Source organism: Pelodiscus sinensis, chromosome 31 (genome assembly GCF_052426305.1).
Source record: "Pelodiscus sinensis isolate ZL-2025 chromosome 31, ASM5242630v1, whole genome shotgun sequence".
Taxonomy (NCBI): Eukaryota; Metazoa; Chordata; order Testudines; family Trionychidae; genus Pelodiscus; species Pelodiscus sinensis.
Genome location: NC_143082.1, coordinates 10,050,014 through 10,076,656, shown reverse-complemented (window position 1 = coordinate 10,076,656; position 26,643 = coordinate 10,050,014). Strand labels below are relative to the sequence as shown.

Genomic DNA, 26,643 nt, shown 5'->3' with positions numbered 1-26,643 from the left:
AATAATTGATAAATTAATAATTAATACGTAAAAGTCCTTTAATAAAAGTTTAAAAGATATTTAGTAATAGTTTGCCTGTTTCTGCGCCTCCCTGGGACTAGCCACATTTCCGAACCTTTTACTTTAAACCACAACAGGATATGTTGAAAAAGGGTTTATTTTCAACAGATCCGCATCTAGACTGCCTTTTTTTTTAAACTCTGTTTTGAAAAAAGCGGCTGCCATGTTTATGCTAATGAGGCACAGGATATTTAAATCCCGGCTTCATTAGCAATTTTGACATGCCTGATTTGCATCTCTCTGTCGACAGAGAGGTGTAGTCTAGACACACCCTATGGCTACATCTAGGCTGGCATGTTTTTCCACAAATGCTTTTAACGGAAAAGTTTTTCTGTTAAAAGCATTTGCGGAAAAGAGCGTCTAGATTGGCACGGACGCTTTTCCGCAAAAGCACTTTTTGTGGAAAAGCATCCGTGCCAATCTAGACATGGTTTTGCGCAAGAAAGCCCCGATCGCCATTTTCGCCATCAGGGCTTTTTTGCGCAAAACAGTTTTCAGCTGTCTAGACTGGCCCTTTTGCACAAAAGCATTTCCGGAAAAGGGCTTTTGCCAGAATGGGAACGTCAAAGCATTTGCGCAAGAAGCACTGATTTCGGACAGTAGAACGTCAGTGCTTTTGCACAAAATCAAGCGGCCAGTGTGGATGCAGCTTATATGTTTTGTTAGTCTTTAAAATGCTACCAGACTATTAGTTGTTTTTTAAGTTTTTCCTGTTACAGACTAACTCAGCTACCCCTCTGAAGCTTTCTTCTTCATCCAATAGCGGCCCCATACCTTCCCTGATCACTCTCTTATTGCTAACATGCCTTTAAAACCTTTCTTGTTACCCTTCATACCCCCACTAGCTGCAATTCCAATTGCACGTTCGCCTTTCTGATTATTCCCCTGCATGCTTGAGCAACATATTTATACTCCTCCGGCTGTGTCTACACCGGCCACTTATTCCGGAAAATCAGCCGCTTTTCCGGAATAACTTGCCAGCTCTCTACACTGGCCCCCTGAATTTCCGGAAAAGCACTGACGATCTACTGTAAAATCATCAGTGCTTTTCTGGAAAAACTATGCTGTTCCCGTTCGGGCAAAAGTCCTTTTCCGGAAAACTGTTCCGGAAAAGGGCCAGTGTAGACAGCACAGTAGTCTTTTCCGCAAAAAAGCCCCGATCGCGAAAATGACGATCGGGGCTTTTTGTGGAAAATCGCATCCTGCCAATATAGACGCACTTTTTCCGAAAATGCTTATAACGGAAAAGTTTTCTGTTATAAGCATTTCCGGAAAAGGGTGCTAGTGTAGACGTAGCCCTCCCTGTCCAAGTTTCCACTGCTTGTAAGTTTCTCTTTTGTGGTTAAGCTCACCAAGGATTTCTCTGATAAGCCAAGCTGGTTGCCTATCATATTTGCTTTTCTTACTGCGCATCAGGATGGTTTGTTCCTGGGCTTTCAATAAGGCTTCTTTAAAATACAGCCAGCTCTCCTGGACTCCTTCCCTCTTCATATTAGCATCCCAGAGGATTCTGCCCATCAGTTCCCTGAGGGAGTCAAAGGCTGCTTTTCTGAAGTCCAAGGTCTATATTTTGCTGCGCTCCTTTCTTCCTTTGCTCAGGATCCTGAACTTGACCATCTCAGGATCACTGCCGCCCACATCCACTTCCCCTACTAATTCCTCCCTGTTTGTGAGCAACAGGTCAAGCTGCACATGGCCCCTGGTTGGTTCCTTCTGCACTTGTACCAGGAAGTTATCTCCAACATTCTCCAAAAACTTCTTGGAGTGTCTGTGCGCTGCTGTACTGATGTCCCAGCAGATGTCAGGATGATTGAAGTCCCTTGTGAGAACCAGGGCCTGTGATCTGGAAGCTTTTGTGAGTTCTCTAAAGAAAGCCTCATCTACCTCATCCACCTGATCTGGTGATCTATAACAGACACCAACCACAACATGACCCCTGTTGCTCCGACCTCTAAACTTAACCTAACCAGACCCAGTGCTCCCGGCCAGCCGCCACTGGGGTATTAACACTGGGGCATTCGAAGGGCTGCCTCCCTGCCAACTGACACCAGGCTGCTGGTAAAGAGAAATAACATTTCCATCAGGGAACTTGCTCCAGGCGGGCAGCTGACAATGGCTCCCTGCCTTCACTTCATCTGCCTCCCTCCCCCACTTCTCCAGCTCATTTGCTGTTCCTTCAGGTCCTGTTCTCTCCCCGTCACACATGGAGCAGTTTAATTACAGCAAGCCATTTGCCAGCCATGCGGGGGGCCCGTGGGCGCAGCTGGCACAAGTCACAGCACCAACGGAGCGGCAGGAGACATATGAAAGACCAGCCCGAGCCAGGGCCCTTGGCTGCTAGAGTTTAGAACTAGACACTCATGACAGCAGCTAGTACATCTGGCCTGCTAGGCACCACACTCTGGGCAGACCGGGTGGCACTGGTGCTGGTTGAGGGGGAATGGGGCCTCAGGCCCCCATGAGGAAGCTACAGCAAAGGCACATGGGCTCCAGCAGAGGTAGGGGAAAGGGCAAAACAGCTATAACAGTCGTCTATGCCTCAGGGAACCATTTATGGGGCCAAAACTGCACTGAGGAGCTGGGTTCCTCATGGTGTATGAGCCTCTTAGGGGTGGAAATTAGCAAAGAGCAAGTCTAGTGATATCAGCCCCATAAACACAGTGGGTGCCAATCACCATCCTGCAAGCACCACTCAGCCAGACACCCGGCTCTGTTCATATCCCCAGGTTCCTGCCGAAGCCCAATGGCACTGCCTTGCCTTGAATGTTTATCGCCACATGGACCCTGCCATAGTGGCAGAGCTGAGAGACAAACAGGCTGGCTGGGGCAGAGATCAGCCAGGGGACCAAGTTGCCCCATAGGAGGGGTCCCTTGGCTCCTGCCAGGGCTTGTTCTTCCCCACATTACTGAGAGGAACAAAAGCCCCTGACGGGAGCAGGGCTTACTCACCACGGAGAAGTCCTCTGGCCCACACACAGCCCCTCGGTAGCTGCAGTTCAGCAGCATGTCCTCCAGCTGGTGGCAGGTGCGGTTGTAGAAGTTGTACATGTTCAGGGGCTGCTCCGAGGCCTCTGAGCTGAGTTGGGCCAGGGGGAAGTCCGGCTCCATCCAGCTCTCATACTTCACCATGGGCGCAATGTAGAGCAGGTCTTCCTGGCTGAGCTGTGAAACCCGCAGGAGGTTGATGTTGCAGAAGGTGATGGCCGGGAAGGTCATCTCGGTGCTGTCCTGCTCATCCAGCAGCGTGACATGGTGGTACTCCAGGTAGTAGATGATACGGTCAGCCACCTGGTAGAGGAACATGGAGAGGGAGAGCAGGAAGGCCAGCGCCCAGAGTATCTGCCGCACCTTGAAGCCACCCTCCACGAAGATGTGGTTGGCTCCGTGCAGCGTGCAGCTGTTGGCAAAAGCCACAATGTCAGTGGCTGTTCCCTCCTCCTGCTCTTCTTCATCCTCCTCCTGATTGTAAAGGAACTCGTCCACACTGTCTTCTCCTCTCCCCACGGTCCCGTTGTCTCCACGTCCCTCCTCGCTGGAGGAGAAGGAGATGGTGCAGAATATCTGGATGGGCATTCTCCAGGAGGGGGGTCCCCACCCCTCCCCAGCCCTCCTTGTTCCGCTGCTAGCCAGGGGGTCCACAAGGGCTTTGGCCCAACCCTCTTGAGGGACAAAGAAAGATGTGAGAGCGAGAGAGAGAGAGCTAGGGAGGACAGAGGGGGAGGAAACTTGAGTGAGAAATCAGGCCGGGGGGGAGGAGAGGAAATTAGAGTGACCAGAGAGACACCGGAGGTGGCAGAGGGAGAAGTGGAGAAATGGAGAGAAAAAGGGAGGAGACAAGACTGGAGGAGAGAAAGGGACAAATGAGGCGTTACCGGAGCAGCGCGAGAGAAGGGGCTGGAAGGAAGACAAGGAAGCAGGAGTTCTGCAGGGCTCCCCCACAGCCCCACAGGAAGCTTGGTCCAGAGAGGAAAGTATTGCTGGCTCCAAAAGCTCCTCCGCTCAATTCGCAAACAAGTTGGGAGCTCCCGACCCTCCGAGCTCCGAGCCGAGTTGCTGCGCTCCTGTGTGGCTGCCAGCTCCGGACGCTCGCACGGGTGTGTGAGCGCAGAGCCTACAGCCCAGTGCTGCAATCAGCCCGGCCGGCAGAGACCAGGCCTGCTGAATAATTGATCAGCGTTCCCTGTCCTCAGAGCCGGTGGAGGAGGCAAGGAGGACTGGGGGAGGGACTCAGTCCAGCCCGGCGGTCCCTGAGGGCCCGATGCACCCAGGTCCCATCTACACAATGGCGGGTTCTTTCCTGAACCCACCATGTCTGTCTGTTCTAACTCCTTTTTTAATAGGAAGTATCTTGAGAGAATAAGGGACATGCAGGAGTTCATAGCGCAGAGAATACGGGACCCACCGAGCCCAGACACAGTGTGTGGGGTTCATACCACAGAGAATACGGGACCCACCGAGCCCAGATGCAGTGTGTGGGGTTCATACCACAGAGAATACGGGACCCACCGAGCCCAGATGCAGTGTGTGGGGTTCATACCACAGAGAATACGGGCTCCACCGAGCCCAGATGCAGTGTGTGGGGTTCATACCACAGAGAATACGGGCTCCACCGAGCCCAGATGCAGTGTGTGGGGTTCATACCACAGAGAATACGGGCTCCACCGAGCCCAGATGCAGTGTGTGGGGTTCATACCACAGAGAATACGGGACCCACCAGGCCCAGACGCAGTGTGTGGGGTTCATACCACAGGGTATGTCTACACTACCCTCCTAGTTCGAACTAGGAGGGTAATGTATGCATACCGCACTTGCTAATGAAGCCCGGGATTTGAATTTCCCGGGCTTCATTAGCATAAGCGGGGAGCCGCCATTTTTAAATCCCCGCTGCTTCGAACCCCGTGTAGCGCGGCTACACGGGGCTCGAACTAGGTAGTTCGGACTAGGGTGCCTATTCCGAACTACCGGTACACCTCATTTCACGAGGAGTACCGGTAGTTCGGAATAGGACCCTAGTCCGAACTACCTAGTTCGAGCCCCGTGTAGCCGCGCTACACGGGGTTCGAAGCAGCGGGGATTTAAAAATGGCGGCTCCCCGCTTATGCTAATGAAGCCCGGGAAATTCAAATCCCGGGCTTCATTAGCAAGTGCGGTATGCATACATTACCCCGCTAGTTCGAACTAGCGGGGTAGTGTAGACATACCCCCCGAGAATACGGGCTCCACCGAGCCCAGATGCAGTGTGTGGGGTTCATACCACAGAGAATACGGGCTCCACCGAGCCCAGATGCAGTGTGTGGGGTTCATACCACAGAGAATACGGGCTCCACCGAGCCCAGATGCAGTGTGTGGGGTTCATACCACAGAGAATACGGGACCCACCAGGCCCAGACGCAGTGTGTGGGGTTCATACCACAGAGAATACGGGACCCACCAGGCCCAGACGCAGTGTGTGGGGTTCATACCACAGAGAATACGGGCTCCACCGAGCCCAGATGCAGTGTGTGGGGTTCATACCACAGAGAATACGGGACCCACCGAGCCCAGATGCAGTGTGTGGGGTTCATAGCGCAGAGAATACGGGACCCACCCAGGAGCCATAAACAGATCCTTGGTGTCTGGTGCTGGCAAGCTGGATTCCTGCTGCCCTGCAGGACACACAACATCCCAACAATGTGCTAGAGTTTTTCTGTGCATAGGGCTTTCCAAAGCAGGTCCAGTCTGCCTCAGGGCACCCCGCAGCCCCTGAAAGCGGAGAGAGACGGTGCTGCTGGAGGAGCAGAGGGGGTGTCTGGCATGAGCCTAGGGTGGAGGACCCAGAAACGAATGGGGAAGAAGGCGCTGGAGCTGCTGGGACTGAGGTGCTTGTGCTGGAAGTGGGCAGCAGCGGGGCCTGAAGCTCTGGCACCAGGGAGCTGCAATAGCTAAGAAGCTTCTTCCACTCCGATGGTGCCTATTATGGCTGTGCCTCCCCCACTCGGAACCTGGCCTGTGGTTTGCCTTCCCTGCACTCAGACCATTAGAAGAGGAGTCTGTTGTGGTCACAGAGTAATTTCCAGATGGCTTCTGGCACCACAGTCGCTGCTGCTTAACCCAAGAGGGACGGGAAACGTCTAAAGAGGCAGCACTTGCGGGGCCGAGAGAGCTGGCCGGAAAACGGGCCGCGTGGGTGATGCCAGCGCAACATAAAGTGGATGTGACCCATCCCTCTCACGTCGCTGCTCGTGGGCTGCCTCCCCTCCTTAGCATCCTGCCCTCCACATCCTCCCGGGAAGCCCAGTCCCGGGAAAGCCAGTCCAGCTTTCTGCTCCAGCCCCCGGCAGTGGAGAGAATGACAGTGGTAGCCTGGGCTCTCCTGAGCTGGGCCACAGAGAGGGTTCCTCTAGACAGGGATCCAGGCCATGGGGAGCGCGGGGGTTGCACCCCCAAGCACTGTCCGTGCCTCAGTTTCCCTACTGTGACTCTTTGAACATGAAGGTGGGAGAAGGGCTCTGCCATGGTCTAGCCTGGGGCCAGATTCTCAGGAGAACACAACAGCGGACAGCTCCTCTGTTCTCAGTGATGGGGGTAGGGGTCCCAGGGATGCATGTGGTGGGGACTCCTCCTTCCCCCAGTTTGCCCTGCGGAGGTTGTACCATTGCTAGCACCAGTCATCGCTCCTAGGAGGACCTAACCAGGCCCTGGCGGTGCTAGAGGGGGCCCACAGCGGAGGGCAGAGAGAGGAATTCAGAATGGCTCGGCAAGGTCCTCAGAGGGCAGCCTGGGAGATGGGGTGGAACCTCTAGCTTTTAAGCCCCACCTCCTCTCTTGTCAGTCTCCTGAGACAGCCAGGGCAATGGCTGGGTGGGCAATAAAATGGTGGCAGTTCATGGCTGGGTTACCCCAGCAGGCTGCCGCTAGGTTTATCTGCCCTTCCACAGGTATGGGTGATCGCAGCCCCCGTTGGCCACGGATCACCGAACACCACTTCCCACTGGCTGAGAACGACGTTCCGTGGCCAACAGCAGCTGCAATCGCTGGTATCTGCCAAGGCGCCGGTACATACAGCGGTGGCGTCCCGCCAGGGTCAGCCCTGGGGAACTGGATCTGGCCCACGGGCCAGGATTTGCCCACCCCTGCTCTACATGCTCGACAACCCACCCCACTGAGGGGGTAGAAAAGAACCCAATGGGAAACTCCTGCAATTACTTCCACCACAACGGTGTTTTCTGTGAGTAGCTCTGTGCCAGGTTCCTGTCTGCCCTGCTCACAAGGACGGGATTCCTCCCCTAAAGCTGGCAAGGCCTTGGGGCAGGTACTAGACCCATTTCCTTGCCTTACCAACTGGGGGAGGGTGGCACAGGGCTAGTACTCAGAAAACCCTAGTTCTGTTCCCAGCTCTGCCATAGCCTCTTTGTGCACCTACCTGTACTGCAGTTTCACCCTACCTTCTCAGGGAGCATGAGACTGTTACAGGCTGTGCAGAGCTTGGACACCATGGCAACTGGGGCTCAGAACATACCTGAGATAAGTAGGGGCTCTCCCACACCAAAGGGGGGGGCAGGTTACATTCTTTCTCTGGCAGCCATGCCTGACCCAAGTCACTGGGCCTTTGACTAGGAGACACAGATGCCTTAGCAGGACAGCACCTTGAAAAGCTAGTGCAGTGGGGGAGGGGGGGGCAGCAGAAGATGCAACAGTCCAACACCTGTGAACAGGGTGGATTTAATACCTTTTCCATAAATAACTGAAAGGACTCCCCCCTTAAGAGGACCGGGGGAGCCGCTGCTGTAATGAAAGCACTCCATCATCAGTAGGAGCCATTAACCAGACTTTCTGCTCAGCTTAAACAACTCTCCGAGAATTGCTGCTTCCTCTGGCAGCTTTGGATTTACTGCCCGCGCGCCGCTTGGGCGCACTGAGCCAGGGAGGGAGGGGGAGAAGCGGTTCTGCAAAGGGCCCGCCCTGGACAGCTTTGGTCCTGCAGGGAGCCTGGCCACACAGTCCCTAGTGAGCCCTCTGCCTCTCAAGCACTGGGCAGGATCCCCTCCCAATGTGCCAAATTCTCCTCTGGCATACGCCCCTCCCACCGCAATGGTCCTGGCCCCAGGGTAACTTCCCTGGTGACTTTGCCCCAGGCAGCCACATCCCTCAGACCCTGCCTAAAAGCCACTCTCAGCCCTGGCCTTGTGCAGCTGGGGCGGGAGGCAGGTTTCACGGCCCTTCCCCCCACCCCTTGCTTAAGTCTCTGACTCTTCTCTGTCCCCTTGCCCTGCCTTTGCTCGCATAGCAGGTCGGCTCGGGTTACCCCAGACAAGAGGCGAGCTGACACCCAAGCCCAGCAAGAAGACAAACGTGTGCAGCACTAAGGTGACCCTTGAAATCTCAGCCTGGCTTTATGGAAAAATAATCTGAAGGCAGGTTCCAGCAATTAAAAAGCTCTTGGCACTAACGGGCCGAGCAGGGCCGGGCCAGGGCCCCCTTGCCTAAGTCGTGTCCCCGTCCCAGGTGGATGGGGGGCAACGTCAGCTCCTACATTCACCTGGCGCTATGTGTCAGCTGGGAGACGACATTCAACAGCATCCCTCACTTGGGTGAATCCCAAATCCAGAGCATGGCCAGTGGAGGTCAAACGCCCCGGTTGGCCTGTGCCAGCTGACCCAGGCTCACGCTGCTACAAAAGTGCCAGATAGACATTGGGACGGGGCCAAGCCTGAACATCTACCTTGCCACTGCAGAGCTCCATAGCTGTCAGCTGATGGGGCCAGCAGTGTGTTTTATTGCAGGGTAGACTCCTTGGGATAAAACACAGTCACCCAGATCCAAGGACCAAATCCTTGTCTGGCATCACATGCCCCAGGCTGGTTCACTGACGAGCCCATTTCCGGCTGCTCTGCTCCTGCCTGTGTCCCAGGCCCATGCACTTGTGCTGTACAGCGCGGTGCAGCAGGCAGTGCTATGTGGCAAGACATGCCCGGAGAAGGTCTTGCTGGAAACCCCAGCCTGCATCGTCCACGAGCAGGGCCAGCCCACAACGTTTTGGCACTTGAGGTGGGGACCTCAACTGATACCCCCATGCCCCCTTTTCTCCTGCCTGCCTGTTATGTTTCTTGTTCCCTTCTTCCTCCAGCACCGCACTCCACCATCTCGGTGCACCCAGAGCAGAGAGAATACAGATGCACCAGCAGCAGACACAATTTTCTACACTCTGGGTACGTCTAAACTACGTCGACGGAGCCATGTAGATTTGTTGTTTTGGCAAAGGCAAATGAAGCCACGATTTAAATGATCGCGGCTTCATTTAAATTTACATGGCTGCCGCGCTGAGCCGACAAACAGCTGATCAGCTGATCATTTAAATCGCGGCTTCATTTGCCTTTGCATATGTGTCTAATCTACATGCCTCTGACGACAGAGGCATGTAGTCTAGACACAGCCTCTGGGTCCTAGTGGTGCCCCCCCCCCCCAGTCTGGCACCTGAGGCGGTCGCCTCAGTTCGCCTCATGGTAAGGCCAGCCCTGTCCACGAACCTTCGGCTGCGTGTGCAGGAGCCTCGATCCCTGGAGTCCTTCCAGCTCTTCCCCTTGTTCAGGTCAGGTTTGCGTGGTAGGAGGTGTGTTGGGGAGGTGTCAAAAATAGGCCAAGTGCCACTTGCAATCCCAGGTGCAGATCTGTGAGCCAGTGCCCTGGGTGTGGGGCGGGGGAGGCTTACTGAGGGACTCACTGAGCCAGCCCCCTGCTGGTAATATGGGGCCAGAAAGAAGCAAGACAGCGCGGTACAAGGGTGGCTGCTGCCTTAGGACCGGGCAGAGATGCTGGCTGGGAAAGGCTCCAGGAGCGGATGTGACAGGAGAGAAGTAGCAAAAGGAGGGACCCAGAGGCGGCTCTTTTACTTCAGCTTGGGAAGGCTGAATCTCGGCCTCCATCAGTGCCCCCGGGGAGTCAAGACTGGGTGGGACCAAGAATCCCCACAGAGGGTGGCTGAGGGGTGGGGCTCAAGCCCTGCTGGGTCGGCGGGAGGAACATGGGGCCTGGAGTCCCCAGGCTGGGAGGGAGCCTGGCCATGGCTGAAGCCGCCTCAGGTGAAGAGCTCTAATGACCTGCACACTCTTCTGCGGGATTGTCACGGAGCAGGCAGTGAGGCGCTGGATCCAGTCTCCACAGCTGCACCCCCTCAACCCAGCCACCGTCTGACCCCAGGAGGGGGGACAGTCCAGTGGTTGCAGCACTAGGCCGGGGCTCAGGAGAGCTGGGTTCAGTTGGTTGCTCTGCTACAGACCCCCCGTATGTCCCTGGGCAAGTCCCTTGCTCTCTGCGTGCCTCCCCTCCTGCAGTGCGAGTAAGTGAAGAGTTGCAAGGGAGCGCAGAGATCTCACACCTAGCAAGAGACTCCTTCCCCATGCCCTGCCAGGCCTGCATCTCTCCTCAGGTGGCTGGGATTCCAGTCACGCTGCTCCCGCCAGGACTCGGAGTGGCTCTACTTATATGGCCTGCTTTGTATCTGCCACTGACAACAGTCCCTGACCCCAGCTCGGAGAGGAGTGGCTCCTGTTATATCACCAGCCGCTGGGCTCCACCCTCTTCCCCACTGAGAACATCAGTAATATGAGCTAATTGATGCCTTGTGTGAGAGGGGAGAGACAGGGAAAGAGCAGGGCTCTGGAGCGCCCCAGCCCAATACACTCTGTGCAGAACAGGCTGGGCGTTGGGGCACCAATCCTGCTGTGTTTGCCAAGCCTGGCCCTCCAGGAGTAGTGTCTTTCCCTCTTCCTGAGAGGAGAGTGGCTGCTGCGAAGGGAAGTAGCTGGCAGGCCCTCGGGGGGGGGGGGGGGGGGGGCGGGGTCTTGGTGCAGGAGCTGGCCCCATGTCAGTTGCAAGGAGGAGCGGTGTTTGGCCCTCTATTGTGATGAAGGATCACAAGCCAAACTGGAGCAGCACTGCAACCGTGTGCCCACAAACCATAACTTTGCTCACTCCGTTTTGGGAAACTGAGGCACAAGGGAACGTAAGAACGGCCACACTGGATCAGGCCAAAGGTCCATTTAGCCCAGAGAGCTGCAGGGCCACTCTCTGTCACCCAGTTACTGCAAAGGGTGATTAATGGAAGGCCTGTCCCCTTGCGCTGTCCTGCAGCCCTGGGCGTGACCGGGGTCTCATGCCTCAAGACCTGCAGAGCTCATGGCTACGAGCCACAAAGGGCTAGTGGGTCCCTGCCACCTCCTCCTTGGGGCTCCAGGGGCAGGATTCGGCGGGGCTGCTGGGAAGGGCAGAGAAAGTGGGCAGATCTGACAGCCGCAAGGGCACACTTCATAGCCTCTCCTGCTGTAACGGCAGGAGGGTTCCCAGATATTCACAGGAATAAATCAATCCTCTAGAAGGCGGGTCGAAAACAACGTGGCAAGTGCCACCGTATCCCCGTCCTTCAAGCAGCAGCCACACCCCAGAGAATCACCTTTCAGAGCCAGACCAATTCATTGAATAGCCGGGGAGCATCTCAAATACTCGTCTCCCCCCTTCAGTAGCCTCACCCACATCCCATGGGCTAAGAAAGGCCGCAAGATCCACTGGGGACCAGGACTTCTGACTTCTCTCTGAAGCTCGGGAAGGAAGAAAAGCCTGGTGGTTGGGAACGGGGGGCGCTCGCCAGTGGTTCACATGCTCCCTGGCCTTTTGAGAGCTGCTGCTGAATAATATTCACCCTTCTTCCTCACGCTGCAGCTTTGGTGAGGTTGGAGGGGTAAGCAGAGTCTCCCTGGATTGTGCTCCAGGTGGGAGCAGGGCTGTTTCCTGGCCACAATGAGCTGTCAAGGGGCATGAGGGTTCAGCCTCTGCTCCCTCCATGCTCTGAGCTTGCTCCCAATGTAATGGGTTGTGTGGAGAGACTTGTCTCTCCCCCTTCACTCCTGGCCTCCGCTCCCCAGGGGCTGGAATCGATCAGGATTCAAGTGAACAGCTGTCCAGAGCAATCAGCAGTGGAATCCAGCGAATGGCTATTGGATGGGGCAGCACAGGGACGCCAGGAGTCCATGGAGTCCTGCCTTCTCAGGGGGTCTCTGCCCCCTCACCCTGGGCTCTGGCAGTGAACAGCCCAGAGTGCGCATTAGGCGGCCAGCCCCAGGGGAAGACACCAACATCCGTGTCAGGTACGTACGTAAATATACAGTCAGTGTGTATTGTAAACACACACACTCAAGAAGAGAGATAGACAGGCAGACATAGAGCTAGCTCGCCCTTTGGAGTGAAAGATCCTAGAGTGTCATTTATGATTTGTTGTTATGACTTATTATTTACTTAACACCTGCCAAAATCAGAGCTTGATGCCTGTCACAGTGCCCAGTACCCAACATGCCAGGTCACATGGAGCCCAGAACCACACATGGCACACTGCACGGAGCCCAGAACTGGATTAAGACATGCTGAAGCCCTAATATAGGTCAAGTTTAAGAGGCCCCCTAGCATTACCAAAAAAGTGGGTATTATTCTAACAGAAAGGACAATGAAAATCGAAATAATAATGTTTTATATATACTGGTGCACAGGTGAGGATGCAACTAAAAACTAGATTTTTTTTTGTATTTAGAGACCCCTCATAATCTGAGGCTCTAAGCCAGGGATGGGGAACCTTTTTTGTGTTGGGGGCCACTGACCCATTGAAAAATCAGCCGCACACAAGTGAGAAGCAAAAAAAACCCAACCAACAACAACAACAACAAAAACCAACCACCACACAACACCCCACAAAAAAACCAAAAACACACACACACACACACACACACACACACACCAAACCCTCATTGACATTGAATTGTGGAGAAAGATGCTCCCCACATTCTCCTCACACAGCAGCCTGGGGGGGAGGGGAAAGCAGGCTAGTAGATTTTGTGTGCTCTAGGCTGTAAGGGGAGGAGCATAAGCACCAGGCTCCCCAATACTAGGGGGGGGAGCCCCAAGCCTTGGGGGCTGGATCTAGGCAAGCTAGGGGCCACATCTAGTCCCAGGCCTGAGGTTCCCCACTCCTGCTCTAAGCTGTAGGGGTATGTCTACACTACCCTCCTAGTTCGAACTAGGAGGGTAATGTATGCATACCGCACTTGCTAATGAAGCCCGGGATTTGAATTTCCCGGGCTTCATTAGCATAAGCGGGGAGCCGCCATTTTTAAATCCCCGCTGCTTCGAACCCCGTGTAGCGCGGCTACACGGGGCTCGAACTAGGTAGTTCGGACTAGGGTGCCTATTCCGAACTACCGGTACTCCTCGTTTCACGAGGAGTAACGGTAGTTCGGAATAGGACCCTAGTCCGAACTACCTAGTTCGAGCCCCGTGTAGCCGCGCTACACGGGGTTCGAAGCAGCGGGGATTTAAAAATGGCGGCTCCCCGCTTATGCTAATGAAGCCCGGGAAATTCAAATCCCGGGCTTCATTAGCAAGTGCGGTATGCATACATTACCCCGCTAGTTCGAACTAGCGGGGTAGTGTAGACATACCCTGGCTTATTTAGCTTGTGCATAAATCCGGCACTGCCAGAGCCTAGTACTTGCCATGTTGCACTGACCTCAGTACCTGCCATTGCACACGGAGCCCAGAACCTGATGCAACAAGGTACATGGCATCGGTACCTGACTTGACACTTTACATGGAGCCCAGCACTCGACGTGTCAGATGAAGCCTGGTACCCGGCATGTCACACGGAGCCCAGCACCAGACACGTCACATAAGAGTTACTCAGGAGACACTTTCTCTGTTTTCCAATGAACACCCTGTCTCGGAGGGGAAAGGAACAAGTTGTTGTCCCCAGATTTTATAGAAACTTCCGAAATCCACCACGTTTTCCCCTTCCCTCCCAAGACAACCAGACATTAGGCTGTTCAAGGAATAATGTGGGGATGATGTGGGACAGAATATGGTGTCCAGGTCTAGTCACCCCACTGCAGAAAAGATGGGGCGATTGGGCAAAGCCACCAATAGCCCTATGGGACTGGGGCCAATTCCCTCCAGCGTCTAGGGCAATTTATAGTGGGGGGGGGCCTTACACTTTCCTCTGACACAGCTGGTGCTGGCCCCTGTCAGGGATGGAATACTAAGGCCTCAGTCTGAGCCCCCATAGCCTCCGGAGTCAGGCCTGGATCGGGGCCTGGGCAGAAGCCTGAGCTGCTAGTTTCCAGACACTAGCATCCTCTCAGTCCACTGGGACTTCTCTCCCGATGGGAGAAGGGCCCGCGCAGGAGTCCCATCCATGCTGACAGGCTGGGACTTCCAAGGGGACACAAGGTACCGTCAGCTGGGTGAGTCTGAGCCAGGGAGAAGCAGGGGTTCTGTCTGTATCCAACCGCCTCAATTCAGAGTCCTCTTCACATCCATGCGCGACAAGTCCTGTCTGATCCCGGGAGGGAGGGAGTGGGCTCAGCTCCAAGCTCCCCATCCTGCCCTGGCCTCCAGGTCCGACAGTCACAGCTCAGCACAGAGCAAGGGGCGGGAGACTGTTCCACCGCCCTCCATTCTGCTGGGCTGGCTCCCACTGGGCATCTGTTCCTCCAGAGGCCACAAGATGGCAACATCTCACTTCTGTCTGCCAGGAAAGGGGCTGCTGGGCTGGGGGTGCGGCCCCTTGCGCCCGCAGAACAGAGGACTGGGCGGACGCGTCGGATGCTCTGCTGGGCAGTTAGAAGCCAGTGGGAATCCCTGTGTCAGATCCCCGCCACGCACTTAAAGGGGCAGAGAAGGGTGGGGGAGAGCCACTGTCCCTCCACTACTGCGAAGACCCCTTTGGGCAGTTAGCCCCACGTCTGGCTGGACCCCACATACCTGGCACTCGGCATGCTGGGATTGAGGGGAAAAGACTGACTCCGAGTCTGAGGAGAAAGGTACCTGCCCCCAGTGAGAGGTACCTGCCCCCAGTGCTCCTGCACCGTCCAATGAACTTACCTGAGAGTCCCTCCTTTGCCTTGGGACGGGAGGGGAATTCACGCTCTGTTCAGACCGTGGCGACTGAGAAGCCCGTGGTTTCCTGACATGGAAATCTAGTGTGCTGAGAACGGCTCACTCATTCCACACCTTTGGGCACATGGGACTAGGATGCTAAGAAACGAGTAACTGACTAATCGAATAGTCGATGCATTTTTGCATCAATTAGTCGATAGGGTGCCTCTGCCTTTGAAGTGTAGCAACAGCCTTAGGGCTGTTGCTACACTTCAAAGGTGAAAAAGCCAAAGGTCAGGGTCAGCTGGGGGGGGGAGTCCCCCACTGACCCTGGGCTCCATGCAGCGCTGCTGCTTTGAAGTACACCCCTCTCCTCCCCCTCCTTGCTGCCTCTATGTGATAGAGGCAGCAAGAAGGGGGAGGGGAAGCGACTAGTTGACTATCCTGTCGACTAGTCCTTCACATCCCTACTAGGGACCCAAATTTAAACATGGGCCCTAAAGGGAGAAAGTTCCATGGCCAGTTTGTAGGCCAGCCAGGTGCTCCCTGCCTGCGGCCCAGTGCCCGCTGTCAGAACAAAGCCACCATGTGCCAGCTGGCCCCAGCCCCGGCCCTGGGATCTGCTTTGCTAAATGCTGCGGCACCGGGCTGCTTGTGCCTGAGCGAGAGATGAGACTGCGCAGCAGAGAGCCGGGGCGAGTGGAGGTTTCAGCCCCCTTTGCGAGGGGCTGTCTGAGGAACGGAGCAGAGAATCCAGCACTTGTTCCCTCTCATTTCCTCCGCGCGTCTGGCGAGCGTGGTCCTTGCTCTCCCGCATGTCTCGCTCACCGGTCTTGTGCTCCCCAATCATTCCATGCTTGGCGTTCAGCCGTCATCTCCCCTGCCAGCAGAGGCCTCTCTGGCGTGCACGCCGGCTCTTGAACTCCAGCAGAGGGGCGTGGGGGCAAGGCGAGATCCCCCACGCCGCTCTGATCAATTCCAGGACTAATCTTCTCTTGCTACCTACACCTCACCTTCCCAGCTCCAGGCTCCCTCTTATCAGAGCCTGCCACCTTGCATCTGTTCCCTTCACTGGCCGAGCTGAGCATGGCTTGTGTTATCCAGCCCTTTATCCCCAAGATTAGATGCGTCACAGCGGATTAGCATGTCACATTCGAATGCAGAAAAATTGACGATTAAAGAAAAGTTTAATTCACCCCCCCCCCCTTTACCCTCCACACCTTGTCCCTGTGGGCTCTGGGACCCAGAGGAATCCAACAGGGAGGATGCCTCCATGCATCACAGTCAGAATAGAAATAGCCATTCCCCCTCCCCCACCGACCTCCTACCCTGGGCCTGGGGTGGTTAATTCTAGTGTGCAGAAGACCTATGCGGATGGATGAGAAATCCCCAAGGAAGAGGTCCAGAAAAGAAATGGGTGGGAGAAGTCAAGGGTGGGGATACCAAATGAACTGTCCAACAGGGATAGTCCCAGCCTCCATCCTAGAATAACCCCAACAATCTTTTCTGGCCTCCACCCTGTAATATCCCGGGGACAGCAAGCTCCAGCCTCCATAATAATCAAACCCTCTGGGCCGCCCCACCCCTCTCCAGATGGATTCAGCTGGTAATTTGGAGCTACCTGGATGCAACCACAGTCCCTGGCACTGGCCGCCTTGCTCTGCAGAGCCTCCGGGCGGCTCACCATTCCACAGAGAAGTGTTCAGAATCAATTCTGCAGCCCAATTTTGCAATTATTCACAGTGCCTGATAAAGGGGCAAGCAAGAACGCCAGCAAAACCTTCACGGTCACGGCCTGGGGAAGGCTCCTGCAGGAGCACTGAACCTCCGGATCAGCTCCGGACCATAGAAACAGCTGAGAGACCCTAAAGGAGCTGTGCTGCCATGCTGGGACCCTCAGGGGCTGAGCGCATGAAAAGACCTTGCAGCATTAGGAAAAGCAGAAACCAATGCCCACAGCCTCTGCCTTTTCACCCTCCGCCCTGACTAACCAGAGGAGGTGAGGAGAGACACAGGGAGGACCGGGGAGTACAGGGGGAATTTGTTAAAATAAGGGATAAAGGATATTTCGGAAAAGGCTTTATTTTGCGAAAGATCCGCGTCTAGACTGGCGCTTTTTTCCGGCAAGGCTCCGAGCCGGAAAAAAGCGGCAGCCATTTTTATGCTAATGAAGCGGGGGAGATTTAAATCCCCGCTTCATTTGCAATTGCAATAGGTCTAATTTGCATCCCTTTTACGAAAAAGGGATGCAGTCTAGACACAGCCACAATGAACTAGTGGAAGGGGAGTCTTTTAAACCAGTACTAGCTTAACTGGCTCCAGGTGTCCTGATCAGCCTGTTAATGGCTCTAGGAATTCCTGATTGACCTTCAGTGCCTTAATTGGCCTGCCTGCTTTAACTGATTCTAGCAAGTTCCTGATTGTTCTGGTTTAGCCCTTTTTAGCTTACCCAGGAAAAGGGACCTGTTCCATCTTGGGCTAATATACCTGCCTTCCACCCTCTTCTGTAGCCATCTGGCCTGGCCCTGTCACAAGCTGTTTTTATCCTTTAGTCCCAGAGCTTGAAAGAGACAATTACCTGTTTCCATAACTGGGGTTCTTCGAGACGTGTGGCTCATGTCCATTCCACAGTAGTTGTGCGTGCTCGCCACATGCACCGGTGCCAACAGTTTCCCCTCAGCAGTATGTGCAACCCTGGCCCCAGGGAAGGAACGATGCAGACCAGGTGTTATCGGACTCCCCGTCTGACCCATATTTCAGTCATAACGACCGAGGAGGACTTGGTGGTTGCCCACTTTCAACGTAGGCCGAAGACAAATACATCTTCTGCCCAAAGAGATCCAGCCTCCGCCAGTCTTTGTTCTTGGGGTAGCCCCGGCTTGTCCTTGTCATTCCCTGTGGTTAATCGCCTCCACCACCAGGTACCTGAGAGCCCGTTGGGAGTATAATCACTCATGCTCCTGGCCTGGCACAAACTATTTACTCTTGGCCCTAGTGGAAATGGGGCAGGGGGCAAGAAGGAGGGAGGCTGCCACAGAGGAGTGGTGATTTTTAAGTTACCCCCAGTAGGGGCTGCAGAACAGAAGACGTCAAACAGGGAGTCCAACAGCTCCTCCAATTCCTCTGCCTGCAGGCCCAGGTTAGATACGACTCTCTTCCATAGGTTCTGGTTTGGCTGCACGTGATTCTGAGGAACTGGGTGAGGGGCCCTGTGATAGCCTCACCTGGCAATGACAAGTAGGATGCTGGTACTGTGGGGTCCTCTGGTCCTGCAGCCTGAGCCTCTGGGTCCTTTTGGATCTGTGGCATCTTCACCCCTGAAACCCAGGGCACCAGAGGCTCCCAACACTGAACAGCTCAGGAAGGCAGGTGAACCCCCACAGCGTCCCATGGGACAAACCTGGGAGTTTGTCCAAAGGCTGTAGCCGAAGCATTCGCTGTCTGGATGCCAGGAGTTGGCTCTTGTCCTAGCAGTGCCGGTTGCTGTGCCTGTGCAGGATGAATGTCTTCGTTGGAACCTCGGTGACTGACAGTGCAGGGTGGATCGGGGTTGGAAATCCGGCGATGTACACCTTGGGCTACATGACCTGTATCGGGACATGAAACAGGGTCTGGAGCTCTCATAGACTGGCCGCGGGGGAATCTCCCCGAATATGGCCACCCCCTTCTCGGACTCTGATGGCAGAGTGGTGGCCAGTGGTTCAGTCCTCCAATCGGTCCCGGGATGTGCGACGAACCCCTGGCGATGCCAGGCCTCGATCTCGGTGCTCTTGCAGGAGGGCACATGCCTCAGTGGGCCTGTGCCGGCTCACTGTTGAGGTACGCTTGGAGTCCCGCTGCCAGTGCCCAAGGTCCAGTGACTGAAGAAGGCTCTGCTGAGACTGTCTCTCTAACCCGGCCTGAGGTGTGACAGCCTTGGGCGGGTGAGTGACGGTGAGACGTCTGTCATGATGGTGAACGGTGTCACTGAGGCAGGGCCAGGGAGGTCCCAAGATGGGTACCACTAGGGCGGGCAGTACAGGGAGCGTGAGGCTCTCCGGAGATTCCTGGAGGACTTCAGGCGTTGATGGCCCCTGAAGCTAATTTGATTCCTCTCATAAAATATGATAGACTCATAGACTCATAGACTTTAAGGTCAGAAGGGACCCTTATGATCATCTAGTCTGACCCCCTGCACAGTGCAGGCCACAGAATCTCAACCACCCCTCTTAGAATAATCCTCTCACCTATATCAAAGATATTGAAGCATTCAAATACTTTGAAGGACCCAACATGCAGAGAGTCCTCCAGCTGTGATCTGTGCCCAATGCTACAGAGGAAGGCGAAAAACCTCCAGGGCCTCTGCCAATCTACCCTGGAGGAAAATTCCTTCCCGACCCCAAATATGGCAATCAGCTAAACCCTGAGCATGTGGGCAAGCTGACGGAGGCCCACGTTGCTCTCCGGACTCACAGGCAATGTACGGGGTGGGCTGCACTGCTTGACATGAGCCGGGGCCCAACTTCCCGAAGGGGGAGCTGAGCTGCCCGGTGTGGGTCTTGGCTTGTCCCTGTGTGCCCTTCACTCTGTTCTTCCCTTTGCTGGGAATAGGGGACTGTCCTCTCCCAGTCTTTTCTGGTTTCCTAGTCGAGGCTGTGAAGGGGGATTGGTGCTGGCTCGTGGAGGATGCTGGCAGTCCACTCTGCACTGATGCTGTGGTGTCCGGGGCCACGTCGGACCTTTGCTCCGGTGCTGGAGTGAGTGCCGACTCCAGCGGGAGCACTTGACGATCACGCTCCTTTTTAATCCCGGGCTGGAGGACTTGCAGATATGACACGTGGCCCTTATGAACCCTTCACCCAAGCTACACAGGCCGTTTGCAACGATCACAGGGCTTAAAGCCTGAGAGTCAGGGCATGCCCTGTCCCCAGCTGAGTCCTGCGTGGGGCTAACAAAGACTCTAAACCACGGCTAAGGGTAACTAATTCAGCTACTAACTATACACAACAGAATTACAGGTGCTACAGGTTCACAGGAGCCCAAACAAGGGTAACCAAACAACGCTAACGTTCCACGTCCCATCACTGGCAGCAAGCAGGAAGTGAAGGCGGAGGAGTTGCCGAGGCTCCTTATACTGTGCCATGTGAGGGCTTATGTGAACCCTCTGAGTTCCGCGTTTGGAGAAATTCATCCAGAGAAGAACGTGTGTCTTCTCAGTACTCTGGCCTCTCTGAAGGACAACTAGGGTGTGTCTACACTGCACTCGGAGCTTGAAATAAGCCATGCAGTTTGAGCTATGCAAATTGCATAGCTTATTTCACATTCATTTCGAAATAGCTTATTTTGAAATTTGGCGCTGTCTACGCAGCACTTATTTCGAAATAACCCGCAATTCCGAAACGTCCCTTCCTCGTTGTGGAATGAGGACTAACAAGGTGGTTTATTAGGTGACGAGCTTTCGTGGGCCAGACCCACTTCCGCAGATAGACTCATAGATTCCAAGGTCAGAAGGGACCACCATGATCATCTAGTCTGACCCCCTGCACAGTGCAGGCCACAAAATCTCACCCACCCCTCCTAGAATAATCCTCTCACCTATATCTCAGATATTGAAGCCCTCAAATACTTTGAAGACCCCAAGATGCAGAGATCCTCCAGCTGTGATCTGTACCCCATGCTACAGAGGAAGGCGAAAAACCTCCAGGGCCTCTGCCAATCTACCCTGGAGGAAAATTCCTTCCCGACCCCAAATATGGCGATCAGCTAAACCCTGAGCATGTGGGCAAGACTCATCAGCCAGACACCCAGAAAGTTCTCTATAGTAACTCCTATCATCCCTCCATTGACCTATTTCCCACTGATAATGAATGGTCAACTAGATACCAAGATCCTGTTATGTCATCAAACCATCCCCTTCATAAACCCATCTAGTTTAATCTTGAAACCAGATAGATCTTTTGCCCCCACTACTTCCCTTGGAAGGCCGTTCCAGAACTTCACTCCTCTAATGGTTAGAAACCTTTGTCTAATCTCAAGTCTAAACTTCCTACTAGCCAGCTTATATCCATTTGTTCTTGTGTCCACATTGGTATTAAACTTAAATAATTCCTCTCCCTCCCTGGTATTTATCCCTCTAATATATTTAAAAAGTGCAATCATGTCCCCCCTCAGCCTTCTTTTGGTTAAAGTAAACAAGCCAAGCTCCTTGAGTCTCCTTTCATAAGACAGGTTTTCCATTCCTCGGATCATCCTAGTGGCCCTTCTTTGTACCTGTTCCAGATCAAATTGTGTAAGAAAATTGAGTGGGTCTGGCCCACGAAAGCTCATCACCTAATAAACCTTGTTATTAGTCTTTAAAGTGCTGCATAGCGCTGTCTTTTGTTTCAGCTAGACCAGACTAACATGGCTACATCTCTATAGCTATTTCAGGATACCCTGGTACCCCGAAATAGCGCTGCTATGTAGACGTAGCCCTAGACAGGGCAGCCACAGTACCCTATGCCGGGCAACAGCAATGATGGAGTGGGCTCTAGTGTGGGCAGCACCTAGGGAGTCTTGCAACAAGACTTTTATGAAGAGCTGACCTACAGCTGGGATGGCCTTGGACTGCTCACAAGGCCTTGAATAAAATTGCTGAATTTGTCATAATCGGTTTAGTTGTATTTTGCCATTGGAGCTTGATAATTTTCCATCTGAAATTGCAGCATGGGTGAAGAGTCGCTTGTATGACCAAACCGGTCTTACGTTTAGAACATAAGAAGAACATAAGAACGGCCACACTGGGTCAGACCAAAGGTCCATCCAGCCCAGTATTAGCCAATGCCAAGTGTCACTCCCCTGTCACCCATTCCCAGCTTCTGACAAACAGAGGCTAGGGACACCATTCCTGCCTGCCATCCTGGCTAATCAGTATTGATGGACCTAACCTCCATGAATTTATCTAGCTCTTTTTTAACCCTGGTCTTTACAACTTCCCCTGGACTTTATTGGGAGGTGCAGACTTTGCAAGATGGTGACGGTCCCTGCATATTTGGTGGAGGATGGGAGAACACAAATCCGGGCAGTGAGAGGCTGAGGTGCCCTGCTCCCATCTGTCTCCATCAGCTCCAGCCCAGCCCCTGCTCTGTTAGGGTATGTCTACACTACAAAGTTAATTCGAACTAACAGACGTTAGTTCGAATTAACTTTAACTTTAATTAACTTTAATAGGCACTACACAGGCAAACCGCTAGTTTGAACTTAATTCGAACTAGCGGAGTGCTTAATTCGAACTAGGTAAACCACATGACCTACGAGGAGAGCCCTCTCATCATTTTGGTTGCCCTCTGCTGGACTTTCCCCAATGCATCCACATCCTTTCTGTTATAGGGGGCCCAGAATTGGAAGCCAGTGCCAAATGAAGGGGTTCTAGGTGGTTGTGATGGGGCTGTGGGAAGGGGGGCACTGGGCAAGGGTGATGGTGTGTAGGATGCATTTGTGGGGGGGCGGGCTTACAGGAGGGGCGCTGTCCAAAGTGAGTTTAGGGGATCATAGGGTATGTCTACACTAAAGCACTAATTCGAACTAACAGACGTTAATTCGAATTAACTTTAATAGGCGCTACACATAGAAACCACTAGTTCGAACTTAATTCGAACTAGCGGAGCGCTTAATTCGAACTAGGTAAACCTCATTCTACGAGGACTAACACCTAGTTCGAATTAAGCAGTTTGAATTAAGGGCTGTGTGGCCACTTGATTCGAACTAGTGGGAGGCTAGCCCTCCCCAGCTTTCCCTGGTGGCCACTCTGGGCACCACCAGGGAAACTCTTCTGCCCCCCTCCCCCGGATGGCAGCCTGCGGCAAGTGCAGCCGGGCTGATGGCCGAGTGCTGTGATGTGCCGAGTGTGGGCATTCAGGGCACTCCAAGCCAGGACTGCTTTGCTGTCCCTCATCGAGTTAGACAAGCGAGTGGGGAACCCCTGAGAACTGTCTGTCCGAGGTGGGGGTCAGGTCCCTTTAATCACAGCCCTCGGCTAGCCTGAGACAGCAGCTCCACGCTCTAAGTCCTAACCTGATGCCCTGCCGGCACTGCTTCCAGCCATCCTTAACCTCGGTTCAGGGTCCACTCAATGTGGACATGCTAGTTCGAATTAGCAAAATGCTAATTCAAACTAGTTTTTAGGTCTAGATGCACTAGTTCGAATTAGCTTAGTTTGAATTAACTAATTCGAATTAAGTTAGTTCGAATTAGTGCTGTAGTGTAGACATATCCTTAGAGAAAAAACTGCCCCCCCAGTAAAAAGTTTGGTCAGGCCACTTTTGCTATAGTGGGCTGCAGTACTCCTTGGGAGAAACCGTCCACACCCTCCCTGCATACCATTGCCTTTAGAAAAAGGGAAGGTGTGAAAAGGGGAAAATAGCCTCAGACTCTCCCACCCATCACCTTGGTGTGAGAACTGCGGGGCTTACCTGGTTGCATGAAACCTGCTCAGTTTCGGCCCAAACCCTGGGACACAGACCCCCACTTGGTGACCATTGGGCCATATATGCTAATATGCAAGCATGGGAAAGCGATGTGCAGATTTGGGGATAAATACCCATCGCACAGCTCGCTCGAGGAGGTCTTCGCAACACACGTACCACCGTGCATGTGCCTTCCCGTATACTTCAAAGTGCTGCCGGCCTGATCAACCACCCAGCCACCTCCCCCAACTCTCGGGCGTAACCAAGGCCTTCACAACCGAACCGATATCTGTGAAATCTTCCATGGGCTGTGTAAGTTGGTAGGTATGATTTGATTTTCTTTGTTGTATAAGTTTAGTGTTGTAGTTTTTGGTAGTACATAGATTTTGTGGTTATTATTGTTATTAATTAGTGTAGCTGGATATTTTTAGAATAGAGACTATTCCCCTTGCCATTCCCATCCTTATATTTCTGACACGTTTAACTATAAATCGTAGAATAAATATAATAAATACTGTAAATTCATTATTAACATGGTCTATTAAAAATCTTAGAATCAATACTATAAATTCATCACTGTCGTAAAAAGATATTCTTTATTTGTTAAAACGGTCCACCTGGTTCTGTCCTCCCCCCCTTGGGTATACATCATCGGACCTGTGATTCTCGCGACAGGTGGAGGATGGGAGAACACAAATCCGGGCAGTGAGAGACTGAGGTGCCCTGCTCCCATCTGTCTCCGTCAGCTCCAGCCCAGCCCCTGCTCCACTCCTGCAGCTTCTTGCTGCACCGCGGGGGCCCTGTGCCGTTCCTTTGCGCGCCGTAGCTTACAGCAGAGCTTCTGCACACAGGCCTTGAGGGTGCCCACCCTCTGCTGCGGGGGCAGCCCTGGAGCGTACAGGATCTTCCACAGGCAAGCAACAGGGCTGAAATGTTCTAGGCTGCCCCTCGTGCCTCCAGCAACTAACAAAGAGCCTCCGCCTGGCTCCGCTTGGCCCCCGCGGGGGTTATCGGCCATGGTGCCTGACATCTGCTGCAAGAGCCTTTAATAAAAGGCACATTATGGTGAGTAATGCGCTAAGTGGACTTCATTACGGACTCAGTGCCTCCTTGGCTCTCATTGTTCTATGTTATTTCATATTAGAACAGCCTTATCTCCCCTCCAAAGGCTTCCATTTAAACCCCATTCATCTTTCACAGCCTCCCCGCTCTTCCCAGCCCTGCTCTGCTGTGCGCTCACCCAGCCCTGCTCAAGCCATCCGGCCATGCCCCCCTCGGGAGCTCAGTCTGTCCTGTGTGGTGGGGCTGGCGGCAAGGGGGTAATTAGCCCCACTGGAGCGGTTTGGAGTTGAGCTGAGACCTGTCACTCATTTCAAAAAGGTCAAAGCCACCAGACGGTAGCGACTCTCCATCGGGTTCCTGCCCAGGGACTTGGGGGGGGGAACGTCCCCATCTGACCCAGACCACCCTGCCCAGGAGCCCTGGCCAAACAAGAGTCGCGAGAGGTCTGTGTGATTTCTCATTACCATCCAAATGTGGCCCCAGGAATCCTGGTGAGGGGCTCACACACCCATTGCCAGCTCTAAACGCCAAGCAAACCATTTTAGAGGCGTGCGAGCCCCCTGCAAGCAAGGGTTATCCGGCATGCGGGGCTGCACCTGCCAGGCTACGCTAATGCCATGTTATCGGCCTCTGCAGCTTTCTGAGCGAAATCGCTCCCTGCCCTGGGCCTTTGTTCAACACCCTGCGACCAAATTCCCGGCAATGTTTAACGAGAATTCACTCACATCAGGAAATAATAAGGGGACGATAAAAAGAAGAAAGAAGCAGCAGCAGCTCCAGACCCTGACCTACCGGCTGGGAGGGGCACTTCACTCCCAGACCTGGCAGAGCCAGCACACAAGGGAGGGAAGCCAGAGGCACTGCCCTCCCAGAACAGAGAGAAACTAGCCCCATCCCGGCCCAGTATAATCCCCGTCTGAGCAGCAGCTGGGCCCAGTGTGAACCAGTATAACAAGTTCACGTGACTACGTAAAACCTGTGCAAACCAAGCTAGTCTTCATGGAAAGCCAGTAAGTTCACTGCTGAATCCAGACTGGAACAAGCGTGGCTCACGCTGTCCCAATACAAAGCTGCCTTCTGGAGCCTCATCTGGGCTTCAGAACAAAACCACTACAGACAGAATGAAACCAGTCAAAAGAAAGGGCTCCCGATACGCGACATGTGTCACCGTGTTTGAGTGGATGGGCTCTCCATGAAACTGCCAGGACCCCAGCAAACTCTCTAAAAGGGCGGCAGCAGCTCTTACTCAGGCCGTGGCAGGACAGCAGTGAGCATACATCAGGGTGAAGCCAGCTGTGGTCAGACAAAGTGTCAGTATCAAAACAGCCTGTTACCCAGTTGATTGACAGATTCATACAGCTAAGGCCAACGGGAACAGTAGATCATCTCATCTGACCTCCTGTGTATCACAAGACATTACACTTCACTGTTAGCCCTGTACTGAGCTGCATAAATTGTCTGGCATCTCTTCCAGAAAGGCATCCAGTCTTGACGTGAAGACATCAAGAAACGGAGGATTTACTCATTCCCTTGGAAGCTGATTTCAGTGGCTGATCTCCATTAAAAATTGGGCCTTATTTATAATTTGAATTTGCCTGCTTTAACTTCCAGACATTGGTTCTTGTGCATCCTCTCTCAGGGAGATTAAAGAGCGCATTAGCATATGGGATATTCGCCCAGTGAAGGTATGCTGTGATCAAGTCACCTCTCAATCTTCTTTTTGATAAGCTAAACGGACTGAGTTCCTTAAATCTCTCACTGTGAGGCATTTTCTCCAGCATTTCAATAAATTTTTGTGGCTCTTTTTTGCATCCTCTCCAATTTTCCAACACCCTTCTTAAAGCACAGATACCAGAACTAGTGTAGCATTCCAGTGTTGGTCTGATTGATGCAATACATGGGGTAAAAACCAACTCCCAGCTTCTACTCACTGGTCCCCTATTCATACAGCCAAAGATGACATTAACGCAAGGATAGTCAATTACCTTTTGTCAAGGTCCAAATTTCTTGGTCAAAGTATAATCGAGGTCTGGACTCTTGAGAAAACAAATAAAAAATCCAACAACTTGGGCTGTGGGGGTGCAGCTGTTTGGGGATTTGGGGGCATAAGGGGATCAGGGTTGGGATGTCGGGGGTGCAGGAGTGTTATGCTGCTGCAGCCAGATGGGGGCTGGGCTCGAATTGGGGGCTTGTTGGCCAGGCTTCA

The 26,643-nt window shown here is 53.6% G+C and overlaps 1 protein-coding gene across 5 annotated transcripts in view; it reads right to left on the bottom strand.

The window, feature by feature from the left end:
* The window catches only part of ASIC1 (acid sensing ion channel subunit 1), a 133,355-nt gene that overhangs the window by 27,081 nt on the left and 79,631 nt on the right, over positions 1 to 26,643 (bottom strand). Inside the window, exon 1 of one of the 5 annotated variants that reach the window (XM_006131144.5) lies at positions 3,010 to 4,107. The exons of the other annotated variants lie outside the window; for them this stretch is intronic. Within the exon in view, the coding sequence (XP_006131206.1) occupies positions 3,010 to 3,633 (624 nt within the window). The 5' untranslated portion in view covers positions 3,634 to 4,107. Of the gene's footprint in view, positions 1 to 3,009; positions 4,108 to 26,643 lie in introns of those variants that run through there. 5 annotated transcript variants of the gene reach the window in all.